This window comes from Tamandua tetradactyla, chromosome 17 (genome assembly GCF_023851605.1).
Source record: "Tamandua tetradactyla isolate mTamTet1 chromosome 17, mTamTet1.pri, whole genome shotgun sequence".
Classification (NCBI taxonomy): Eukaryota; Metazoa; Chordata; class Mammalia; order Pilosa; family Myrmecophagidae; genus Tamandua; species Tamandua tetradactyla.
The window spans coordinates 11,510,318-11,534,119 of NC_135343.1; the positions used below are offsets into that span (position 1 = coordinate 11,510,318).

General features: G+C 40.2%; 1 protein-coding gene, 1 long non-coding RNA gene and 2 pseudogenes across 21 annotated transcripts in view; 2 read left to right on the top strand and 2 right to left on the bottom strand.

Moving 5' to 3' along the window:
- Nucleotides 1-23,802, bottom strand: part of SLC8A1 (solute carrier family 8 member A1) — a 390,011-nt gene that overhangs the window by 64,300 nt on the left and 301,909 nt on the right. For 14 of the 20 annotated variants that reach the window (XM_077134079.1, XM_077134062.1, XM_077134067.1 and 11 more), the window contains one exon: nucleotides 714-820. In XM_077134079.1, coding sequence (XP_076990194.1) covers nucleotides 714-820 — 107 coding nt within the window. Of the gene's footprint in view, nucleotides 1-88; nucleotides 193-713; nucleotides 821-23,802 lie in introns of all 20 variants that reach the window. The other 6 variants (XM_077134069.1, XM_077134068.1, XM_077134071.1 and 3 more) reach the window with 1 other exon arrangement.
- LOC143660734 (uncharacterized) overlaps nucleotides 1-23,802 on the top strand; it is a 69,551-nt gene that overhangs the window by 4,640 nt on the left and 41,109 nt on the right. The window lies entirely within an intron of this gene.
- LOC143660732 (ADP-ribosylation factor-like protein 1 pseudogene) lies at nucleotides 3,943-4,872 on the bottom strand (annotated as a pseudogene).
- LOC143661643 (small ribosomal subunit protein uS5 pseudogene) lies at nucleotides 4,878-15,156 on the top strand (annotated as a pseudogene).

Here is a 23,802-nt window from a genome sequence, read left to right on the forward strand (position 1 = left end):
AAGAGGAGAGAGTTAAGTGTGAGAGTAGGGAGACACGGAGAGAGAAGAGTACAATTTCTCGCTGGTACGTCTTTGTATACTCTCACACCTTTCATTCCTCTTCTTATCCATTTTGGTTCCTCAAGCACAAGGGAGAAACTGCACTCTTTCTCATATTCCTCACGGTCAAATATTCTAATGGTAATGATCTTCCTGTGGGAACACAAGACAAAGGCAAACAAATGGTTGGAGTCACACACTCATGCTCTAGGCGTTTACCAGGCGGCTTGTTACTGTGAGGTTATGGAGGAGACGTGGCAGCACATGCTCCTCCCCGAGTATGTAAAAGGGCATCTTGGGTGCTGTCAACTGGCCCCCGTGAAGTTTTCCCTGCAGAAATTTTGTTCTACATCAGGAGGAACCTCCCAATTAGGAAGGGAAATCAGAAAGTTGGCACCATCGTGCACTTCTGCAAAATCTGCACTAGCTTTCCCAAAAAAGGGAAGCTGGATTGCACTATAAATTAATATCTCAGACCTGCCATGTGCAGGGTGGCCAAAATTGGCTGAGGCCACTGCAGGCTAGGCCCGTGGTGGCCTGGGGTGTGGCCTATGCCCCGTTACACAGGTGGAGGGATGTGTGCACTGTCACTCATGTTTCGAAGAGTGCGGGCATCCAGGGGTGGCACAGGCCAGCCGAAGCTGTTGGGCTCAGCCCTGGAACAGCTCCCCCACCTTTCTTCTCACTCATCTCCACCAGGCGGGGCTCTCCAATCTCAAGGAAGAAGGTCTTGTTTTTCTCATACTCCTCATCATCAATTACCTTGACTGATATTGTTTTGCTGAAACAGAGAAGAATAGAGATTGACGAACAAGGGGAAGAGGAGAGAGAAGAGACATAGAGAAGAGGAAACCAAGGTTAACGCATTGCACTTCCAGACAAAGGGTTACTGTGAAACTTGTGCATTGTGAGCCTTTTCTTCAAGAATGGGTCTACAAGCCTAGGAAAGGTCTATCCAAAGCAGAGCTCTCCTGCACAGGGACTCGGGATTATTTCAGGCATAATATAGTACTTAGGCTTAATAGGTTTGTCATCATCGTGGGGGGAAAAAGCAGAAAAACAGAGATCACAATAAAAAGGAAAGGAAAATGTATTTATTTAGTAAGTGCCTTAACTGTAGGCTTGTCTGAGCTGTGCCTTAGAATTTACTCCTTCAGAACAAATCAATAAATCACATCAAAATATTAGCAAAGGTTATCTCTTGGCAATAGGCTTCTGGGCCATTTTTAATTTCCTTCTTTGTGCTTTACCGTATTTTCAAAACAAAGGTTTTTTTTTTTTATCACAGAATTATATTAAAGTAATTAAAAGAACAAATGCATAAAAGCATCATAAAAGAAAATACAAAGTCTTTTATCTTCCCCAACCCAAGTTCTAGAATCAAGCTCTTATTCAGCTTAGTCAGATTTTCTACCTAAATCACAAGGGGAAGTTGTGCATGTTTTGTTTGTCTTTCTAGAGATGGAGCCTGCGGCCTCATGATAGCTGTGTTTTAAAGTGGTGTGGGGAATGGATAAGTTATGATATTGTACTTATTTTTATCCCTCCCAAAATTCACTTTCAACTTTGATGGAACATGCCATTTATACTATTTCTAAACGCCAGTGACCTACTGAGGCGGTTTGACAAGAATTCTTCCCGTAATCCAACCTTTATCACTTTCTGTTCTATGGCTTTGAGTGACTGACAGGCAGGTAGGAAAAATGCAAATATTATGCAAATCTTAACTTCCCGTAAGCTTTCTTGATGACTCCGAAAATAAAGCTAATGCTACCTTCTAATTAATAAGCACTTAAGCCCATCATGTATTACAACTCACTCAGAGTCCCCAAACACCTATTTGTCCTTCAAAATATTTTTTTCTGTGCTATCAGCCAGGGACATTTCTGACTAAAGTCTTTGGAACAATGAGTCTGTATAGACACAAAGTTTTAATGGCATGTCATTCTATAGTTTTGATGGAGATCCTCTAGACTGGAAGGAGATTCATTTATAATTTTTTTAATTGATCAAAGCCATCAAGTTTCATTTAGATCTATATACATCAAAGAACACCAGTTTCCTTTCCATTTTAGGAGGTAATGGGTAGTATTGCTTTTAATTCTCTGAATTTCCTCACCTCTTAGGCTAAATGCTTTAGTACTGCTTTCTAACCAACATCATGGAAGTGAGATCAAATGGGTGGTCTTGTCCCATGGGACGCCATCACCTTCCCTCTGCAACTCTGCCAAAGAACCTCTCTGCAGGATGCCTACACCCCAAGTTCCCACTACCAAGGAATTAGAGCTCATGGATGAGCTTTTCTATCTTGGCTCTGACCCCAAAGACTGAAATTCCAAGGCTAGGTGAGCAGCTACCAATAACTAAAGCATCCATCATTTTTTTAAAGAGTAGATGGATAGTTATACAACCACCAAAAATGCTACAAAGTCCAGCTACTTGTATACAATGAGTAGTCCTTGCCTAACCTCGTGAACTGTTTTTGTGGAATTTACCTATTGACCCAAGATTTGAAAAAAAAAAATCAACGTGCTCTGGGGAAATCAGGATATCAGGTTATTTCTCAATATCCACAAAAATACCAATATTAGAGAAAGCACAAAAGGACAGAAGAAATAATGATACATGTTTACTTCTATTTCAGAACTGATGCGAATGTTACCAAAACTTAAGTATTTTAGGTCTTATTTTTCTTCCTATACCCTTGTAATCTTAAATTACAGTTGTGCATCTTTGAAAGTGCTAATGGACACTTCGAAGGCCAAGCTACTGACGAGTGCACAGGTGGTTCAGTGGTAGAATGCTCGCCTTCCATGTGGGAGCCCTGGCTTTGATTCTTGGACCATGAACCCACCCCCAACTCTTCCCCCTCTTTCCCACCCCGCCAAAAAGGCCAAGGTACTATGCTCTGAAGCTTCTGGATGTAATGGCCTAATATTCATTTTCAAGGTATCTCTTGGCAGGGCACATGAAACCAGACTCTCTGCCCCAGTTGTAAAGGAGTCTTACTACAATGTTCTTACTTTCATTACGTAAAAACATTCAAGTTATTTTCCTCCTTTTTTCACTCCTAACCCTGCCCAACATGTCATATTTTACTGGATTAAAGAAATAAAGAAGGGACAGTGGGTTTGTTGGAGTAACTTTGCTAATGGGGTAAGTGTTTGGTTAGGGAAGGCAATCAGTTTCACACCTACAAGGCAACATGATAACCTATTCACAAGTAAGTAGACAATACTCCAAAAACATATTGTTCCATATCCTTGATGGATATCAGACAGTATAATCTCTATTGTTATAATAGCTTTATTTTCTATACTCTGAGTGGCTGAGAAGTGTGATAAATACTGTTATCTGACCCATACAATCTGTTTGTATAATAAAATAAGCATTTGCAATTTTTAATAATCAGGGTATCAATATTCACTAGGATCCTAATCCTTAGAAGATAATATTTCAGTATATGACAACTGTGATACTGGAAATCATAAAGGAAAAGACCTCTGATGTTGCCTGGCAAAGATACGTAAAATAGATGGGATTTGCATAATGGCATATCATTTCAAAGTCATTAGTAATAGAATCAATAGTGCCCCTGACAGGAGGAGCCATTAAATTATATATTGATTTTTCTCCTCTTGCCCAGTAAAGCTATAAATAGGAAACCTGATTAATAAAGGACATTTCAGTCGATCTAAAGTGGCAGGATGAAGCCAGTCCTTATGAATTAGCCCTCTAAATCAGGAGAGGCAAAAATCAGAAGGGATCAGTAACGTTCACCTTTTGCTTTATAACAGGAATATTTCTCCCCTGGCAGGGTGGCAAAGGTGGAATGGACCAATGCAATTCCTAAAGAAACGCGCCTATGGGATGTCTTCTGTTCACTTTTTTTTTTTTTTCTGAGTTAAGATATTTATTAGTGTTTATACAAACAAGCTGCAACTACTAATTCAAAAATAAGAGGGCTTCCCCCCCCCCAAAAAAAGAGTGCATTCTTCAATAGAACTGCATTTGAATAAGAATTCCATACAAATAGAATATACACCTTAACATAAGAAAGCAAGGATGAGATCTTTTATATTATACAGAACAGATATTCAGTTGGTTCAACAAGATTGAGTTACCCCTCCAACCAAATACTCATTTTTTATATTTATTACAAATGTTGCAGTCAGTCCAGCATATGCCAACAATTATGTAGTTTTAACATTTAGTAGTGTGAAGCACATGGGACTGTTTCCAAAGGGATATGTGACATAACCTTCATTTCAGAGGAGCAGAGAAGCAGGTGGATTACTGTCTGCTCTTTAATGTTTCAACTAACCATTCCATTGCCTCATCAAGGCCAGTGCCTTTGGTTGCTGAAGTTTTAAATATTTGCCATTTCCGGTCCTTCAAGGCAGGTAACCCCAGTGAGTTTGCCATCTCTGAGGTAGTCATGGCCTGTTCCATATCTTGCTTATTTGCAAACACCACTAAAATTGCTTTTCTCAGCTCTTCTTCCTCCAACATGGCAACTAACTCTGATTTGGAAATGCCAATTCGGTCTCGGTCACAGCTGTCCACAACGTAAATGACTGCATCTGTGTTTGAATAATAACATCTCCAGTATGGGCTGATACTTGTCTGTCCTCCTGAATCCCAGACTTGGAATTTAAGGTTTTTATATGTTACTGTCTCACCATTAAATCCGATAGTAGGAATAGTAGTAACAACTTCTCCAACCTGTAACCTGTACAAAATAGTGGTTTTTCCTGCTCCATCTAATCCCAAAATCAAAATTCTCATTTTCCCGGGTTCCAAACAGACTGGAAAAAATACTTGAGAAAAAGCCACCCATGGCACAGCGCCGGTCCGCCCTCGCCGATCCGCAGAGGTAGGTGGGCCCGGCCTCGGCAGCGACGCCTGTGCGGGCCTCCGCGCCGCCACCGCAGCTCCCGTGCCTCCCGCGCCGGCTGCCAGGCGGTTTCCCCCAGAGCTCGGTCCCCTCGCGGCTTCTTCTGTTCACTTTTGAGAGCTTAATGCACACAAGAGAGGGGGCTGGTTGGGTGAAGGCTCCAATGACACAAGCTTGATAGTCGGCACACGAATGTCCGTGTTCCTGATAGCTTTGTGTTCCTGATAGCTTTGCAGTAGAAATTGAATTCACTTAAAAAATTGACTTAAAAAGTATTTAAAGCCTCAGGCCTCCAGTCTACCCCCTGACCTTCCCTCACCACACCAACCCCGTGCTCACAGAGCCCGTCCCCACTCCTCCCCTCAAAGACACTGATTCGTGCTGGCCCTCGCTTGGCTCTCTTTATCAACTGGAAACAACCAGAGATACCTGTTGTTATTTCTTTAAACTGACAGCTTAACCAAAACAAGAATGGAATAGTTAGGTTAGTCGCAGTCATTCATGTAAATACAACTGTTGACATTATTATTGCACTGATAAGAAACAAATAGAAAAAATTCAACTACCAAAGTCATTATAAAGAAGAAAAGGAGAATTTCTCACTTGATTTTTTTTTTTTACCTCTCTGTAAAGTTGACTAGTGTATTCTGAAAAAAAAAATTGTGTTTTCTGGAAACTAGCAGAGAAGATACAAATAACAACACTAGAATATGTATCAATATGCCTAAATTTTTTTATGAAAGTATATTTTGATTCCATTCCTATAACAAAAGGATTTGTTAAGAAGACCAGTTTTTAAAGAAAATGCAGGACGTTCCTTTTTAATTTCTGCAGTACCATTCATTTGGTGATACCGCGCCAACATATATACTTTACTTCTCAGTTTGTCTTATCTGATGGGTCTCCAAGGCGCCGAATACCATCAAAAAGACAAACAAGGAGTCCTTATACCTGCCGGTGACTCAGGCAGAAAGTGAGAAAGCAAAGGACAAGATGGCCTTATTAGTGGGAGCTTAAAAACAAAACAAAGCAAAACAAAAACCTCTTCAAAATGTATTTCAGACTCTCATCATTAAACCAAAGTAGCATTACAGTCTCTTTTTCAATTTAAGTCTCAATTTGTCCTTTTTCTGTTTCTTTCCCCTAAGGCTGTCTTTGATGTTGAGAGGAGAGGAGGGAAAAGGAATTGGAGGATTAGAGAGAAAAGAGACTCATTCTTTCTAATTCCTCACATAACAGGTTTTAGTGAGGACTTCATATATATAGAGGCTGCCATGCTGGGTTTTCTCTGTTGTTTGTTTTTTAAGATTCACCCCCTTTTTAGGCACATCTCAGAGTTCTATGGCATGACGGACATTTTGCATTTGACAGCTTTAAAAAATCTCTTGACTTGTACAATTTACAAAGGAAAAAATGAGTCTCAGAGAAGTAACTTTCCAAAATCACAGAAGGAGTAAGTGGTGAGCTGAATTTGCAGCTCCACGCGGCTCCAAAGGCTAATTCCTTCCAAATATACGACCCACAGCCAACCGCAGGGTCTCTTATTCACTCAACTAATGCAGTATTATTATGACTCCTTTAAAGGATCTGGGACACTATTTTAAATTCAGATAGAGGTTTATCATTTTATCTTTAAAAAGACTGCTACATAAACGAAGATAGCATTTTAATCCTACTTTTAAAAGGAAGGCAGCATATCCTATATTCGGCGATGGCTGTCTTAAAAACTTAAATTCTTGGGCAGGCCACGGTGGCTCAGCAGGTAAGAGTGCTTGCCATGCCCGAGGACCCGGGTTCGATTTCCGGTGCCTGCCCATGTAAAAAAAAAAAAACTTAAATTCTTGAGGAGATGGAGGTCCTATTTGGATTCAAGAATATGCAGGGGATCCTGCACCCTGAGGACTTCTAGAAGCCAGTCAGCAGAAGGAGCCTCACCCGAGAGCTAGTTAGAAATGCAGAGTCTCGAGCTCCACTCACGCTCACCGAATCAGAACCTACATTTTATCCAGATCAACAAAATGACTCCAATACATGCTAAAGTTCAAGAAGCACCGACCTAGAGAGGACAACGGGCTCTTCTAAGTTGGATGAACTAAGAGGCTGGCAGTAGTCGGGCAGGTGTTTCTGAATTGTCTGCATGTTAGAATCACCTGTGGACCCTTTAACAGTCCTGCTGCCTGGGCCCTGCTCTGAGCAGATAACACAAACCCTCTGCTGGGGGACACCAGCATGAAAACAGTTTTTAAAAGTTTTTCAGGTGATTCTAACATGCAACCAGAATGCAGATTCTAACACAGAAAGCCAAACTTTATGGCCTGATATGTGGAGGAATGCATTAAATAAAGAGTAGAGAGAGTTGTGATGAAGGCACAAGGAAAACTAAACTTCAGAACTAATTACTGATATAGGTGGAAACTTGGGAGATGCATTTTGCTTTGTCCTTCACAGGTGTTCTTTTATGGATTATATGGTGTCAAGTTGTTTTCTCCTCAGGAAATTGCTGGTCTCTGTAGTCAACCCTCATAGCATGGGTGAGAAAATATCTTCAGCATCAGGCAGCAGAGCTCAGACTCTAGCAGAGTCTGTTCTTTCTCAGACAAAGTGATAGGAACTCCGGTGATGTGTTTTTCACAGCAGTGGTTACGTTTGGAGGTTCACAGCAGTGGTTACGTTGGAGACAAGCTAAGGATTTTGTCACTGTAAGTTTTCAGAGAGCTTCTAGTTTAAAAAAGCCATTTTGATGGCTCTCGAGCCTCTCCACACACATTTGCTCCCACATTCAGACTCAAGTGATAAGTGACCCAGGACAAAAACACGTACAAATGGAGGAGGCTCTGCAAATTCTCCAATGCACAGAGTGATGTCATCATGGAAAGTGAGTTTGAAATCTGAACCACAGTTAAAAACTTCAGGATCATTTTCTACAACTCAAAAGACAAATAATTCAATGAAAAGGGGGTAAAGGACTTGAATAGGCACTTCTCCAAAGAAGATAAATGGCCATTAAACATATGACAAGATGGTCCATATCATTAGCCACTGGGTAAATGTACATTAAAACCTCTTCAAACCCAATAGAAAGGATTTAGTAAAAAGGACATATAAAAACAAGTGCTGATGGGGATGTGGAGAAATCAGAACCCTCATATATGCCAGTAGGAATGTAAAATGCAGAGAGCTGGCAGTTCCTCAAAAGTGTACCAATGGAGTTACCAAATGGCCCAGCAATTCCACTGCTAGGGACATACTCAAGGGAAGTGAAAAACTCTGTCCACCAAAACCTTGTATGTAAACGTTCACAGCAGAGTTATTCATGAGAGAGAGAGTGGAAACAACTCCAATGTCTACCAACTGATGGATGGATAAATAAAATGGGGTATATCTACACAATCGAGTATTATGCAGCAATCAAAATTAATGAAGCAATGAATACAAACTACAACATGGATAAACTTTGAAAACATGTTAAATGAAAGAAGCCGACACACAAGGTCACATATTGTAGGATTACTTAGATGAAATGGCCAGAATAGGAAAGTTACAGAGACAGAAAGCAGAGTAGTGGTTGCCCAGGGCTGGGTGGCTGTGGGTAAATGGGGAGGGTCTGTTAATGCACACGGGATTTCATTTTGGGGTGATGAAAATATTCTAAAATTGGTTGTGGCGGTGGCTGCACAACTCTGAGAATATACTTAAAATCGGTGAGTTGTATATTCTAAATGGGTGAATTCTAAAATATATGAATTATATTCCAAGAAAGTTGTTATTTTTAAAAAGTGTGCTTCAGAATAAATCCCCATCTTTAGAAAAGGCTTTAACCTGTGATAAGAAAGGGCTGTGAGAAAGTTTGGGGTTTTCAGCAAGGAGTTTCAAATTTAGCGACAGGCTGCTGAACAGAAACCCGGGGTGTGGCCTGCCATGAGACAGCGAGAAGCATCTGCGCCAAGGCTAAGTGCCACCGCTGGGTGTGACAGCTCCAGCACCTCCATCCGTTCCCTTCCTCAGGTTTCCCACGGGACTCTGGCCACCAGCTCCAGGATCAAGAGCTACTGATGTTGTCCTTTTATTTTATTTTTTTGTATGTTGTATGGCAGGGTCACACTTCATTATTTTTCCATGTGACTATCCCGTTATTGCAGCACCATTTGTTGAATTCTTGTTTGTTTGATTTTGGGGCAGTGCATGGGCCAGGAACCGAACCCGGGTCTCCCACATGGCAGGCGAGAATTCTACCACCGAGCCACCGTCACACCCCCCAGTGTTGTCCTTTGATGGCGCTGAGTATTTCTGGTGGCTGTTACCTCAGGCCAGGCTTTCTTGGCTTGTTTCTCTTTTCCCAAGTAGAAAATATTAGAAAAATGTCATAAACAGTATATCCTTCATGGCACTTATTTTAAAAGGAAAAGGAAGGGCTGCAGTCATAGGTTATGCCTGTTGTCCTTACGAAGTCAACAGCTCCTGGGGCATTTGTTTCTCTCTATCTACAAGCACTGATATGCCTGCTATGGGTTGTCTTTGTATCACTGCTTAAATTCCTGACCCATTGTAAGCTTTTCTTTCCTTCAGAAATGCATTTGGTGAGGAGCTTGGTGGTTTGCAGTAAGGGAAAGAAAGGGGCAGTCTGAAGAGGTCCCCAAAGTGACCCAAATCAGCTTTCTCCTCTAATCAACATTCCAACTAGGATAAGAACTCACTGCTAGTCATATTATTTCTTAATGATATTTTTTACTTTTAGATTACTGGTGAGAAACTATGGCCATGGTGTCACTCAGGAATCTGTTCCATGCCCTATGCCTGGCCAGAGAAGAAGAGCTAGATTGTGACTTAAAAATGTACTGTTTCCTCTGGTGAAGTGTCAAAAGCACTAGGACTGAGTGGGACCCAGAAAACCTGGTTCCATATCCTGTCCCCGCCACCTTCTAGTTGAAGTATTGCGTTAGCACTGGCATCTTTCTAAATATCAATGTTATCCCTTGTTTTAGTCTGCAAGCTGCTGGAATGTAGCATACCAGAAATGGAATGGCTCTTAAAAAGGGGAATTTAATAAGTTACAAGTTTTCAGTTCTAAGCCTATAAATGCCCAAATGAAGGCATCCAGGGAAAGATACCTTAATTCAAGGAAGGCCGATGGGTCAGGAACAGCTCTGTTAGCTGGGGAGTCATGTGGCTGGCATCTGCTGGTCCCTTGCTCCTGGGCTCTGTTGCTTTCAGCCTCTGTTCCTGTGGGGGTGCCACACTTTGTTTCTTCAGGGCTGCTTTTCATCTCTTGGCTTCCCTTGATTCTCTCCAGGTTCTGGCTTGCTTAACATCTATGGTGTCATCTGCTGGACTCCAAGCTTCTCCAAACATCCATGTCTCCGCTGTCCAAATGTCAGCATCTATGTCAGCTCTGCTCTGAAGTTTCTGTTGGCTCTATTGTTTCTGAGGTTTCTCCAAAATGTTTCCCCTTTTAAAGATTTTAATAAATGAATCAAGACCCACCTGGAAGGGTGGAGTCACATCTCCATCTAATCAAAAGGTCACAACCACAATTGGGTGTGCCACATCTCCATGGAGATAATCTGTTCAAAAGTTTCTGTCTACAATATTGAATCAGGATTAAAACATGGCTTTTCTGGGGTACATAATACTTTCAAAGCCACACATCCTCCTAGCGTACGGGGATAATAAAACTCGATTTACGGTGATTGTGATGTTGATAGTGTTGTAATGATCAAATAATAAGTGTCATCATTTATCAACTGGGGATAATAAAACTAACCTCCCTCCTGTTTGCAAAGATCAAATAAGGCAATGCATGCAAAATCATTTTGAAAACAGCTATAAAATGTTACGTACTGTTGTCACTATTAATTGATAAGGGGTGGTATACTTTGCACTTCCTACTTGCCCCTTCTACCAGGATTCAAATGGAGCAGGGGGCGGAGGGTGGAGTAATGGGCAGTAGAGCAGAGCAGAGCAGAGCCCTCACATCCACTCTCATATATTGCTTGGGATCACGTCCCACGCAATGCGGTATCCAAATACACAACCCTAAACTCAAAGAAGCAAGAGGCCCAGCAGCTACTGCATTTAGCTTCCTAGCCTCTGCTCCAGCAGAGTCTCCACTCACCACATTTGCTGGGTACATGGAGGGATCTGAAGTTATCATTTTCCTGGGGCTCCTGCTACGAAGCAGAGCCTGGCAAACTGGGATGGTGCTATTCTATGATTTAAAGAGATTCCAAAGGTGAGAGCTGCTCAAGTAGCTAAACCAAAGTCATTCTCCAGAAGGCCTTGTCATGCATGCACTAACCTCTTTGCATTGGCAGGTGTAATTGAAACCATCACTTCAAGCAGAGCACAGGTCAGGTCAGCTACACTCCTGCTGTTCTCAGCGATACCAGGAGGGTCTTAGCATTGGAGTGCAGGTTTCCAATATACCTTCTTCTCTTTTTCCTCCCTCTGCTTACTTTTGAAACTGTGTGGCAACCAATAGATTTTTTTTCAAATGCAAAATTGGGACAAATATAAATCCCGGGTCCTTCTTCTTTTAGCAATCAATTGTCAGCTTTAGTCTCCAAAGAAAAACTATGAATTGCCTTCCTGTGCCTAGAGACATGCTGGTTAACTACTTTAAAGAGATACTACAGGGAGTCTAGATTTATTGTTCCAAAAAATAATATGCTAAGAATTTAGTACCCCCCAAAGTTCTATCCTATTATGGCAGTTACTGAATAAAGTGTATGAGTAAAATTTACTCAGAAAATGACATTGATACACACACACACACACACACACACACACACGTATAGATAATAAGTTTATGATCAATAAAATTTATAACTTATCATTGTCTCATTCCTCCACAGTAAATAAACTTCAGTATTAATAATGGTAAAATAAGTAAGGATTTTGTGTCCATTACCTAAATGTATATGCTAGGGTAATCAGTAAAAACCAAAGTAGACTAAGCATTTGGCACAATAATGAAATAAATCAAAAGAGATTTTGCCCTATATATTTTTTATTTAAACTTTCTTTTGAAATGGGCAGGCTCTGGGAATCGAACCCAGGTCTTCAGCATGGCAGGTGAGAATTCTACTACTGAGCCACCACAGCCCACCCTCTTTATTTTTTTATTTTTAATGAGTAACATTGACATCGTGCAAGTTTCATGACAGGAGTGCTTTCACCAAAATGATCGTGAATTCTCAGCATCTTAAAACTTAAGAGTCCTTAACTTGTCAGGACTATATATTTATTTATATCCTGAGATCTTCTCTGTGCTCCTTGAAAGGGGTAAGAAAGTCTAAAATCTTTAGAAAGGAATTATTTCAAAAAATTTTTCAAAGTTAAGAGTTCTTTGTGGCAAAGAAGATCTTTTCTATAAACTGAACTCTCAAACACCTTTGGTTCCATTCTAGAAACTTCTAACAGTCCTCAACTTGCCACTGCCTTTCATAAGAATTTGGAATTATACTGAAACTGATGCTGCTGAATTTCAAAGTAGCTGTTGTTTTCCCATTCTTTCTAAAAGTTCTCTTCACCCTGAACATTTTAAGCATGCCTGGGTTGTCATTACACTCATTCCAGAGAGTATTTCTACATTCCATCCTTCTTCCTTTGCCCAGGATTCTTTATACAAAAGTAAAGAGTTTTTGTGGAAAACAATGGAAGGATATCACTTGGGGAACAGTGCAGGATGGCAGCTAGAATATGTTGACAGCATCTCTGCTAGAAAGAGGCCACCTTTAAAAACAGAAATATCAGGAACAGAATCATTAGGAAATAAAGTTGGGCTTTATTTTCTCTCCTTTCTTTCCCTCCCCGCCCCGTCATCTCTCTATATCCACACAAATATACAACAGCAAATCAATCTCTTTCTGCGTGCACACATATAAAATATTCTAAAAGATGGGATGCCATATATTTTCTTGAATGTAGCTAAACAATTGATGCTGAATTTAAAATTTTCCATTTCTAGTCTATTAAGGTCTGTTTGTACTATTTTCCTATAAGCAATTCATAATCGTGTCTTCATAGTGTATATACTATAAATATGTTCAAATTTTAGTTTGGCATTTCACAGTGGAGGCCTGTGGTTTATAAAAATGTGAATAATAAATGACACCATTCACTGACTATCAAGCAGTCTGCAAAATTGAAATAGCTGGCCATTGGGGTGGGCCACGGTGGTGCAGTGGCAGAGTTCTCACCGGCCATGTGGCAAACCTGCGGAGACCCAGTTTCGATCCCCAGTTCCTGCCCAAGTGAAAAGAAAAAGAAAAGGCTGGCTGAGTTCAATTTTGTTTATCCTGAAAGTGTGTAAGAAGCTCTCCAGGAGGTTTACTAAGCTAATTCAATGCCATTTTTTCCCAAAGTAATATAATTATTAAGGCTGATTAGGTCTCTATGACTAAGGTTCAGAGTGGTTTCATAGGATTTGCGGAGTAAAATGACCTTCTTTGGAAAAAGACTAAGGGTGGGGAATTCTCACTGTTCTATTTACTTAACTGCACCTGTGTGAGTGAGTTACTCTTTCCGAGGCTCAGGCTACTGGTCTGTAAAATGGTTATAATAATGGTATTAATCTGATCTGATTACTGTGACATTAATTGTGACAATGTATTACAATGCTTAACATAGAGCCTGGGCATATCCTGGTGCTAACGGAATGTTCACCATTATCGTTCTCACGGTGAGCAGTATCTTCTGGGGAGACAGATGATGAGCGGGGACTTGGGACAGACTACTTGTGACTTAAGGCAAGTGACTTAATCTATGCTTCAGTTTCCTTGTCTGTTGAACTGGAATAATGCTCTCTGTTAGGTTACCCTAGGGTTATGAAAAACCACTCAGAGCAGGAATGAGCATGCAACAAGCACTCAATGAGTGGCAGATATCATGAGTATTATGGAAAGTAAGGAGAAGAGAGAATAGGAACTAAATATCTTAGTAAAGTTAACTTACAGATACAGGGAGCAAGTTAGTCAGAAATGGATAGTACAGATTGTTTTAAAATAAATTTTTCAGTGCATTTCTTTGGCTTTTGCTTTCCCCGATATAACCAAGACAAAAGTAAACTTGCAATCTACTTTGTTATTAGCATCTGTCCTTGCTTATGTGAAACATCATAAATGAACAATACTTTGCATTCGTAAGTCTGTATTTCATGGGTTAGTTTTCACTGAGACAATTAAAAATAATATGTATACTTTAGGGCATATTATGTATTATTTTCTTAAATTCTTTCCTTCCTTATTAAAAAAAATACTAACACTTGCTCATTGTTGAGGATTTGGCAAATGCAGAAATGAAGAAAAAATAAAACTTACCCATAATCTTATCACTAGACACTGCCACTGAACATTTAAATATGCTTCCTTTTAGTTTTAAAAATATACAATTACATAATGTGTGCCATAATAAGCATGTATATATGAACCTATACTATCTCGTGTCATGATTTTTCACGAAATATTTTATATATATATATTTTAACTTTTTATATTGTATAGTATAACCTATATACAAAGCAAAGAAATAAAGGACGTGAAGATCAAGTCCCTGGAGGAGATCTATTTGTTTTCCCTGCTCATTAAAGAGTCAGAGATCATCGACTTTTTCCTGGAGACGTCCCTCAAGGATGAGGTTTTGAAAATTATGCCTGTGCAAAAGCAGACCCGTGCTGGCCGGCGGACCAGAGTCAAGGCTTTCGTTGCCATCGGGGACTACAACAGACATGTGGGTCTGGGCGTGAAGTGCTCCAAGGAGGTAGCCACTGCCATCTGTGGGGCCATCATTCTGGCCAAGCTCTCCATCGTCCTTGTACGCCGAGGCTACTGGGGGAACAAGATCGGCAAGCCCCACACTGTCCCTTGCAAGGTGACAGGATGCTGTGGCTCTGTGCTGGCATGCCTCATCCCTGCTCCCAGGGGCACTGGCATTGTCTCGGCCCCTGTGCCCAAGAAGCTGTCGATGATGGCTGGTATCGACGACTGCTACACTTCAGCTAGGGGCTGTACAGCCACCCTGGGCCACTTTGCCAAGGCCACCTTCGATGCCATTTTTAAGACCTACAGCTATCTCACTCCTGACCTCTGGAAAGAGACCGTGTTCACCAAGTCTCCTTATCAGGAGTTCACCAACCATCTCATGAAGACACACACTAAGGTCTCTGTGCAGAGGACACAGGCCCCTGCTGTGGCCACCATATAGGCTCTCATGAGAATAAATATTGGACTTTGATTTAAAAAAAAAAGCATTAGTTTTCAAAGCACTCTTCAACAAGTAGTTACAGGATAGATCCCAGAGTTTGTCATGGGCTACTATACGATCCTTCAGATTTTTCCTTCTAGCTGCTCCAGAACATAGGAGGCTAGAGGGCTTAAACATTTTTTTTAATCATCACAATAGACTTTTTTTTCCTTCTTTCTTTTTGTGAAAAATAACATATATACAAAAAAGCTATAAACTTCAAAGCAAAGAATCACAAATAGTTGTAGTATATATTTCAGAGTTTGACATGGGTTATAATTTCACAATTTTAGGTTTTTACTTCTAGCTTCTCTAAAATACTGGAGACTGACAGAGATACCAATTTAATGATTCAACATTCATATTCATCTGTTAAATCCTATCTTCAATGTGTAATTCCACCATCACCTTTGATCTTTCCATCCCTCTCTTTAGGGGTGCTTGTGTTATGGCAATTCTGAATTTTTCATATTGGAAGGGTCTGTCACTAATATGGGGTAGGGAGATGGAACTATCTGATGTACTGGAGAGGCTGGGCTAAGTTTCAGGATTTATTTGAACCAGGGACCCATCTGGAGGTTGTAGGTTTCTGGAAAGTTACTCTAGTGCCTGGAACCCTTGTGGATCTTAGATATTGCTCTAGGTTCCTTTAGGATTGGCTGGAATGGTCCTAGTTGGGGGTTGGCAGATTATGACAGGTAGCAAGGTCCAACTGAACCTTGCATAAGAGCAACCCCCAGAGTAGCCTCTCGGCTCTATTTGAACTCTCTCTACCACTGATACTTATTAATTACATTTCTTTCCCCCCTTTTGGTCAGGATGGAATTGCTGATCCCATGGTGCCAGGTCTGGATTCATCCCTGGGAGTCATCTCCCACATTGCCAGGGAGACTTTCACCCCTGGATGTCATGTAGGGGAGAGGATAATGATTTCACTTGCAGAGTTGGGCTTAGCGAGACTGAGGCCACATCTGAGCCACAAAAGAGGTCCTCCAAAATAAACTCTTAGGAATCCCTATAGGTAGTCTAAGCTTCTCTGCTACCTATATAAGCTTCACAAGAGTAAGCCTCATGATTGAGGACACGCCTACTGATCTGGGTGTCCCTAAAGTTTGACACAGTATCAGGGGATTCCCTGATGGTAAGGTTTGATGGTTCCATATTCTTTCTCCCCTCCCTCAGGGACTTTGCCAACACTTTTTGATTATGTAGCTTAATATACTCTAGTTTGTTTCCAGACATTACAATCATCTATACAGGATTAAAGGACCTGTTTCTTATTCTGTGCTCCCGTGTTTCAGTTGTCCAAATGAGCTATACAGATAGGTTGAACTAGATTATGCACTATAGAAAATTTCAGTTCCAGAACAAATAAATCTTTCTTCCCTTGGTCTCAAAGAGTATGTGTGGTTCTAAAATAAAGGCACTGTCTTCCTTACCTCTATGTTCTGAATTACTTTAACACCAACCTGTTTGGCTTCATTCTTATCTCTAAATATCAGATTATATGTATAAAACAGCCTCTCAAAATCCAGAAATAATAATCACCACTCCAGACTTAATGCATCTGCCTTAAAAGTTTACAATCTAGACTCCTGTTTTCTTATAAGCATTTTCTAAAGGTGACCATACCATTTCTGTTCTTTTGCTTCTGGTTTATTTTGTCTCACCAAATGTCCCACAGGTTCATTCACATTGTTGCATGCCTCATGACTTCGTTCCTTTTTGTAGCTGCACAACTTCGTTCATAAGTATACACCATGGTTCACCAGTCTACTATTCCATCAGTGCATCCTTCAGGCACCTGCATTCATCGGGCATCATGTAGAGGGCCCAAAGTCCACAGCCCATCAACATTCTCAATTTTAGATTTCACTGGTCCCCAGAGAAAGAAAACCAATAAACACACCTTCGCCAAATAGGAAATCTAAACCTTCTGTTAACTCTTGTACCTTCCCTAATATTTACCTTTGCTGTTGCTATGGTAGTGCTAATGATTTCCTTTTGAATATAGCTCATAGCATGCATTAGCAGTTTTTTCCTGTACCTGGATTTAAACACTCTTTATACAAGAATGATATCTTTGAAGTAATTCTTGCAAGAACTAATTCATATTTCTAACGTGAATCAGTGGGACACATAGGTCTATACAACCCCTTTCAATCTTCTTCATCTTCCATATGATAATATTATTTATAGCCACACTAGAGAATCACCTTTGCTCCTATCTATTCCCTTATACTGGAGTTCAACCTCATTAGCTAACGGTTCAACCATCTATGTATCTCTAAATCCCTGTATTCTGTATTATAAGCCTTAGATTATACCATTATGCTGGTCATAAAAGTGGAATCATATAGCATCTACCTTTTGTGTCTGGTTAATTTCACTTAGTATTATGTCCTCAAGGCTCATCCATCTTGTCATGTGCTTCAGGATGTCATTTTGTCTTACTGATGCATAATATTCCATCATATGTATATACCATATTTGTTAATCCACTCGTCCATTGATGGGCATTTGGTTTGTTTCCATCTTTTGGTGATTATGAATAATGCTGCTGTGAATATTGGCGTGCAAATGTCTGTTTGTGTTGTTGCTTTCAGCTCCTCTGGGTATATACCAAGTAGTGCTATTGCTGGGTCATAGGGCAACTCGATATTTAGTTTCCTAAGGAACTGCCAGTCTTCTCTGGTGGCTGCACCATTATACATTCCCACCAGCAGTGCACAAGTGTCCCAGTTTCTCCACATCCTCTCCAACATTTATAGTTTCCTGTTTGTTTAATAGCAGCCATTCTTACAGGTGTGAGGTGGTATCTCATTGTATTCTTGACCTGCATTTCCCTTATTGCTAATGAAAATGAGCATCTCTTCATGTGCTTTTGAGCCATCTGTATTTGCCCTTTAGAAAAATGCCTATTCATATCTTTAGCCCATTTTATAATTGGGTTGTTTGTTCTTGTATTGTTGAGTTGTATGATTTCTTTGTATATACAGGAAATCAAACCTTTGTCCAATATGTGATTTCCAAATATTTTCTCCCATTGAGTTGGCTGCCTCTTCACCTTTTGACAAAGTGTTTTGAGGTGCAGAAGCATTTGATTTTGAGGAATTTCCATTTATCTATTTTTTCTTTTGTTGCTTGTGCTTCGGGTATAAAGTTTAGGAAGCTACCTCCTATTGCTAGGTCTTGAAGATGTTTCTTACATTTTCTTATGGAAGCTTTATGGTGCTAGTTCTTATATTTAGGTGTTTGAACCACTTTGAGTGAATTTTTGTGTAGGGTGTAAGATAGGTGTCCTCTTTCATTCTCTTGACTGTTGATATCCAGTTCTTCCATGCCCAATTATTGAAAAAACTATTTTGTCCCAGTTCAGAGGATTTGGGGGCCTTGTCAAAAATCAGTTGACCATAGATTTGGTGGTCTATTTCTGCACTCTCGATTTAATTCCATTGGTCAATGCTTCTATCTTTATGCCAGTACCATACTGTTTGATCACTATGGTTTTATAATAGGTTTTAAAGTCAGGGAGTGTTAATCCTCCCATTTCGTTATTCTTTTTTAGCTATTCGGGGTCTCTTTCCCTTCCAGATGAATTTAGCTTTTCCAAATCTTCAAAGTAAGTTGTTGGAATTTTGACTGGTACTGTGTTGAATCTGTAGATCAATTTGGGGAGAACTGACGTCTTAACTATGTTTAGCTTTCCTATTCATGAGCAGGGAATGTTTTTCCATCTATTTATATCTGCTTTGATTTCTTTCAGCAACGTTATGTAGTTTCCTGTGTACAAGTCCTTTACATCCCAAGTTAAGTTCATTCCTAAGTATTTGATTCTTTTAGTTGCTATTTTGAATGGAATATTTTCCTTAACTGACTCCTCAGCTACGTCATTGCTTGTGTATAGAAATGTTACTGATTTTTGCACATTAATTTTAGACAGCATATAGAAGGATCCCGTTTTTTAATCCATTCTGCCAGTCTATGTCTTTTGATTGGGGAATTCAGTCCATTAACGTTTAGTGTTATTACTGTTTGGGTAATACTTTCCTCTACCATTTTGCCTTTTGTATTATATATATCATATCTGATTTTCCTTCTTTCTACACTCTTCTCCACACCTCTCTCTTCTGTCTTTTCGTATCTGACTCTAGTGCTCCCTTTAGTATTTCTTGCAGAGCTGGTCTCTTGGTCACAAATTCTCTCAGTGACTTTTTGTCTGAAAATGTTTTAATTTCTCCCTCATTTTTGAAGGACAATTTTGCTGGATATAGAATTCTTGGTTGGCAGTTTTTCTCTTTTAGTAATTTAAATATATCATCCCACTGTCTTCTTGCCTCCATGGTTTCTGCTGAGAAATCTACACATAGTCTTATTGGGTTTCCCTTGTATGTGATGGATTGTTTTTCTCTTGCTGCTTTCAAGATCCTCTCTTTCTCTTTGACCTCTGACATTCTAACTAGTAAGTATCTTGGAGAATGCCTATTTGGGTCTATTCTCTTTGGGGTGCGCTGCACTTCTTGGATCTGTAATTTTAGGTCTTTCATAAGAGTTGGGAAATTTTCAGTGATAATTTCCTCAATTAGTTTTTCTCCTCCTTTTCCCTTCTCTTCTCCTTCTGGGACACCCACAACACGTATATTTGTGCACTTCATATTATCATTCAATTCCCTGAGCCCCTGCTCAAATTTTTCCATTCTTTTCCCTATAGTTTCTGTTTCTTTTTGGAATTCAGATGTTCCATCCTCCAGTTCACTAATTCTAAGCTCTGTCTCTTGAAATCTACCATTGTAGGTTTCCATTGTTTTTTTCATCTCTTCTACTGTATCTTTCATTCCCATAAGTTCTGTGATTTGTTTTTTCAGACTTTCCATTTCTTCTTTTTGTTCATCCCTTGCCTTCTTCATGTCCTCCCTCAATTTATTGATTTGGTTTTTGAAGAGGTTTTCCATTTCTATTCGTATATTCAGAATTAGTTGTCTCAGCTCCTGTATCTCATTTGAACTATTGGTTTGTTCCTTTGACTGGGCCATCCATATCTTCAATTTTCCTGGTATGATTTGTTATTTTTTGCTGGTGTCTGGACATTTAATCAGATTTCCCTGAGTGTGAGACCCAGCAGGTTGAAAGACTTTCCTGTGAAGTCTCTGGGCTCTGTTTTTCTTATCTTGCCCAGTATGTGGCACTTGTCTGTCTGTGGGTCCCACCAGCAAAAGATGTTGTGGCTCCTTTAACTTTGGAAGGCTCTCCCTGCTGTGTGTGTGGTGGAGACAGAGGAAAGGTTGTAGGCTGGTTTTAATGGCTTCAAATTGCAAAGTCCTGGGATCTGAATTCCTTGAGAGAGGGATTCCACCTGAGATGCGTTTCACCCCTCCCGTGGGGAAGGTTCAGGTGGTAGAGAGCCCTGAAAGCAGCCTGTTTCCGCGTTTGGGGCAGTTGCAACTTGTGTAATCCTGGCGCTGAGCCCAGAGGCACCAAGCCTCTGTAGAAACAGCCGCAGAAGGCTCTGCTTCACCCCCTTTTCTCTTTTTCAGTTAGCCCAATAGGCGACTTCCGCCTTGATCAGTTTCGCCTGAGCTGGGGGCCTATTTTTAGTAGTCAGAATTTGTTTATTAATGCCACTATTGGTGTTTGGTTGGACTCAGTCCCTGCTACTGTTGGAGACTCTTTCCTTTCCCTCCGGGTAGCCACCTGTGGGGGAGGGGCGCCAGCCACCAGCCACCGCGGCTTGGGGATCTCGCTGATCCGAGGCTCATAGCCGGTCTGGGAAGCCGCCCGCAAAGGAGGGGTGCCAGCCGCCCGCGAGGGAGGGGTGCCGGCCTCCGCGGCTTGGGGAACTTGCCTCTCCAAGACTCTCAGCCGGCCTGGAAAGGAGGGAGGGAGGGGTGCCGGCCGCCAGCCGCCATGGCCTGGGGAAGCGCGTGCCACTCAGGGATCTCACCGCAGCGGAGCCTCACAGTCGGTCCAGCCAGTCCAGACTGGGGTATGCTGTGTGTCCAATCTCTGTCGTGGCTCCGGGAACTGTTCTGTACTGTTTCTGGTTATTTAGTTGTTCTGGAGGAGGAACTAAGACGCGCGTACCTTACTAAGCCACCATCTTGGCCCCTAGCCACATTAATTTTATATCCTGCCACCTTACTGAATTTGTTCATTGGCTCAAGTAACTTTGTGTAGACTTCTCAGGATCTTCCATGTATAGGATCATGTCATCTGCAAATAATGAGAGTTTCACTTCTTCCTTTCCAATTTGGATGCTTTTTATTTCTTTGTTGTGCTTGACTGCTCTAGCTAGAACTTCTAGCACAATGTTGAATAATAGTGGTGATAGTGGGCATCCTTGTCTTGTATCTGATCTTAGGGGGAAAGCGTTCAGTCTCTCTCCATTAAGTACAATGCTGGCTATTGGTTTTTCATTTATTTTCTTTTTCATATTGAGGTAGTTACCTTTGATTTCTATCTCTTGCAGAGTTTTTATCAGAAAAGGATGCTGAATTTTGTCTAATGCTTTTCCAGCATCAATCAAGATGATCATGTGATTTTTCCTCTTTCCATTTGCCAATGTGCTGTATTACATTAATTGATTTTCTTGTGTTGAAACATCCTTGCGTTCCTGGTATAAACCCCACTTGGTCATGGTGTATAATTCTTTTAATGTGTGGTTGGATTCGATTTGCTAATATGTTATTGAGAATTTTTGCATCTATGTGCATTAGAGAGATTGGCCTGCTGTTTTCCTTTCTTATAGCATCTTTACCTGGTTTTGGTATTAAAATGATATTAGCTTCATAAAATGAGTTAGATAGAGTTCCTTTTTCCTCAATTTTTTGGAAAACTTTGAGCAGGATTGGTGTTAGTTCTTTCTGGAATGTTTGATAAAATTCCCCTGTGAGGCCATCTGGCCCTGGGCTTTTCTTTGTAGGAAGAATTTTGATGACTGATTGAATCTCTTTACTTGTGATTGGTTTGTTGAGATCTTCTATTTCTTCTTGAGTCAGTGTAGCTTGTTTGTGTATCTCCAGGTATTTGTCCATCTCATCTAAGTTCTAGTTTGTTGGTATGTCGTTGTTCATAGTATCCTCTTATGATTTCTTTTATTTTTTCAGGGTCTGTGGTAATGCACGCTTTCTCATTATTGATTTTGTTCATTTACATCGTCTCTCTTTTTTTCTTTGTCAGTCTTGCTAGTAGTCCATCAATTTTACTGATTTTCTAAAAGATCTAACTTTCGGTTTTACTGAATCTTTCTATTGTTCTTTGTTTCTCCCATTCATTTACCTCTGCTTTAATCTTTGTTATTTCTCTTCTCCTACTTGCTTTGGGGTTAGTTTGCTGTTCTTTGTCAAGTTTTTACATGTGTGCTAAGTCCTCCATTTTTGCTCTTTCTTGCTTTTTAATATGGGCATTTAGGGCAATAAATTTCCCTCTTGGAACAGCCTTTGCTGCATCCCATAAGTTCTGCTAAGTTGTTTTTCATTTTCATTCATTTGCAGATAGTTACTGATTTCTCTAGCAATTTCTTCTTTGATCCACTGGTTGTTTAAGAGTGTGTCATTTAACCTCCATATATTTGTGAATGTTTTCATTCTTCGGTGGTTATTGAGATCCAGCTTCATCCCACTGTAATCAAAGTGCTTTGAATAATTTCAATATTTTTAAATTTATAAAGACTTGTTTTGTGCCCCAGCATACGATCTATCCTGGAGAATTTTCCATGAGCACTAGAGAAGAATGTATAACCTTGTGCTTTGGGGTACAATGACCTATATATATCTGTTAGTATCTAATTCATTTATCAAGTTATTTAACTTCTCTATTTCCTTGTTGATCTTCTGTTTGGTTTGTCTATCTATAGAGGAGAGTGGTGTATTGAAATCTCCTATTATTGTTTTTGAAACATCTATCACTCCTTTCATTTTTGCCAATGTCTGTCTCATGTACTTTGGAGCTCCTTGATTGGGAGCATAAACATTCATGATTATTATATCTTCTTGGTGAAATGACTCTTTAATTAGTATATAGTGTCCTTCTTTGTCTCGTATGATGTCTTAACATTTAAAGTCTATTTTGTCCAATACTAGTATAGCTACTCTTGCTTTCTTTTGGTTACAACTTGTGTGGAAAATCTTTTTCCATCCTTTCACTTTCAATCTATTTGTATCCTTGTGTCCAAGATGAGTCTCTTGTAAGCAGCATATAGCTGGATTATGTTTATTAATCCATTCTGCCAATCTGTATCTTTTAATTGGTAAGTTTAGTCCATTAACATTCAAAGTTATTACTGAAAAGGCCTTTCTTGGTTCCACCCTCTTAGCTTTTTTATTTTGTCATATCTATATATGCTTTCCCCTCTTCATCTGTGTATTCTTTAAATTCCCTTAGTGGTACTCTTCAACTCTGTGCCCTCTTCCAGACCTCCCGCTCTTGTCTTTTTTTTTTTCAGCCAGCAGAACTCCTTTTAGTATTTCTTGCAGGGCTGGTCTCTTGTTCACAAATTCTTTCAGGACTCCTTTGCCTGTGAAAACTTTAATTTCTCTCTCAATTTTGAAGGACAATTTGGCTGGGTATAGAATTCTTGGCTAGAAGTCCTTCTCTTTCAGGATTTTGAGTTTATCATACCCCTGCCTTCT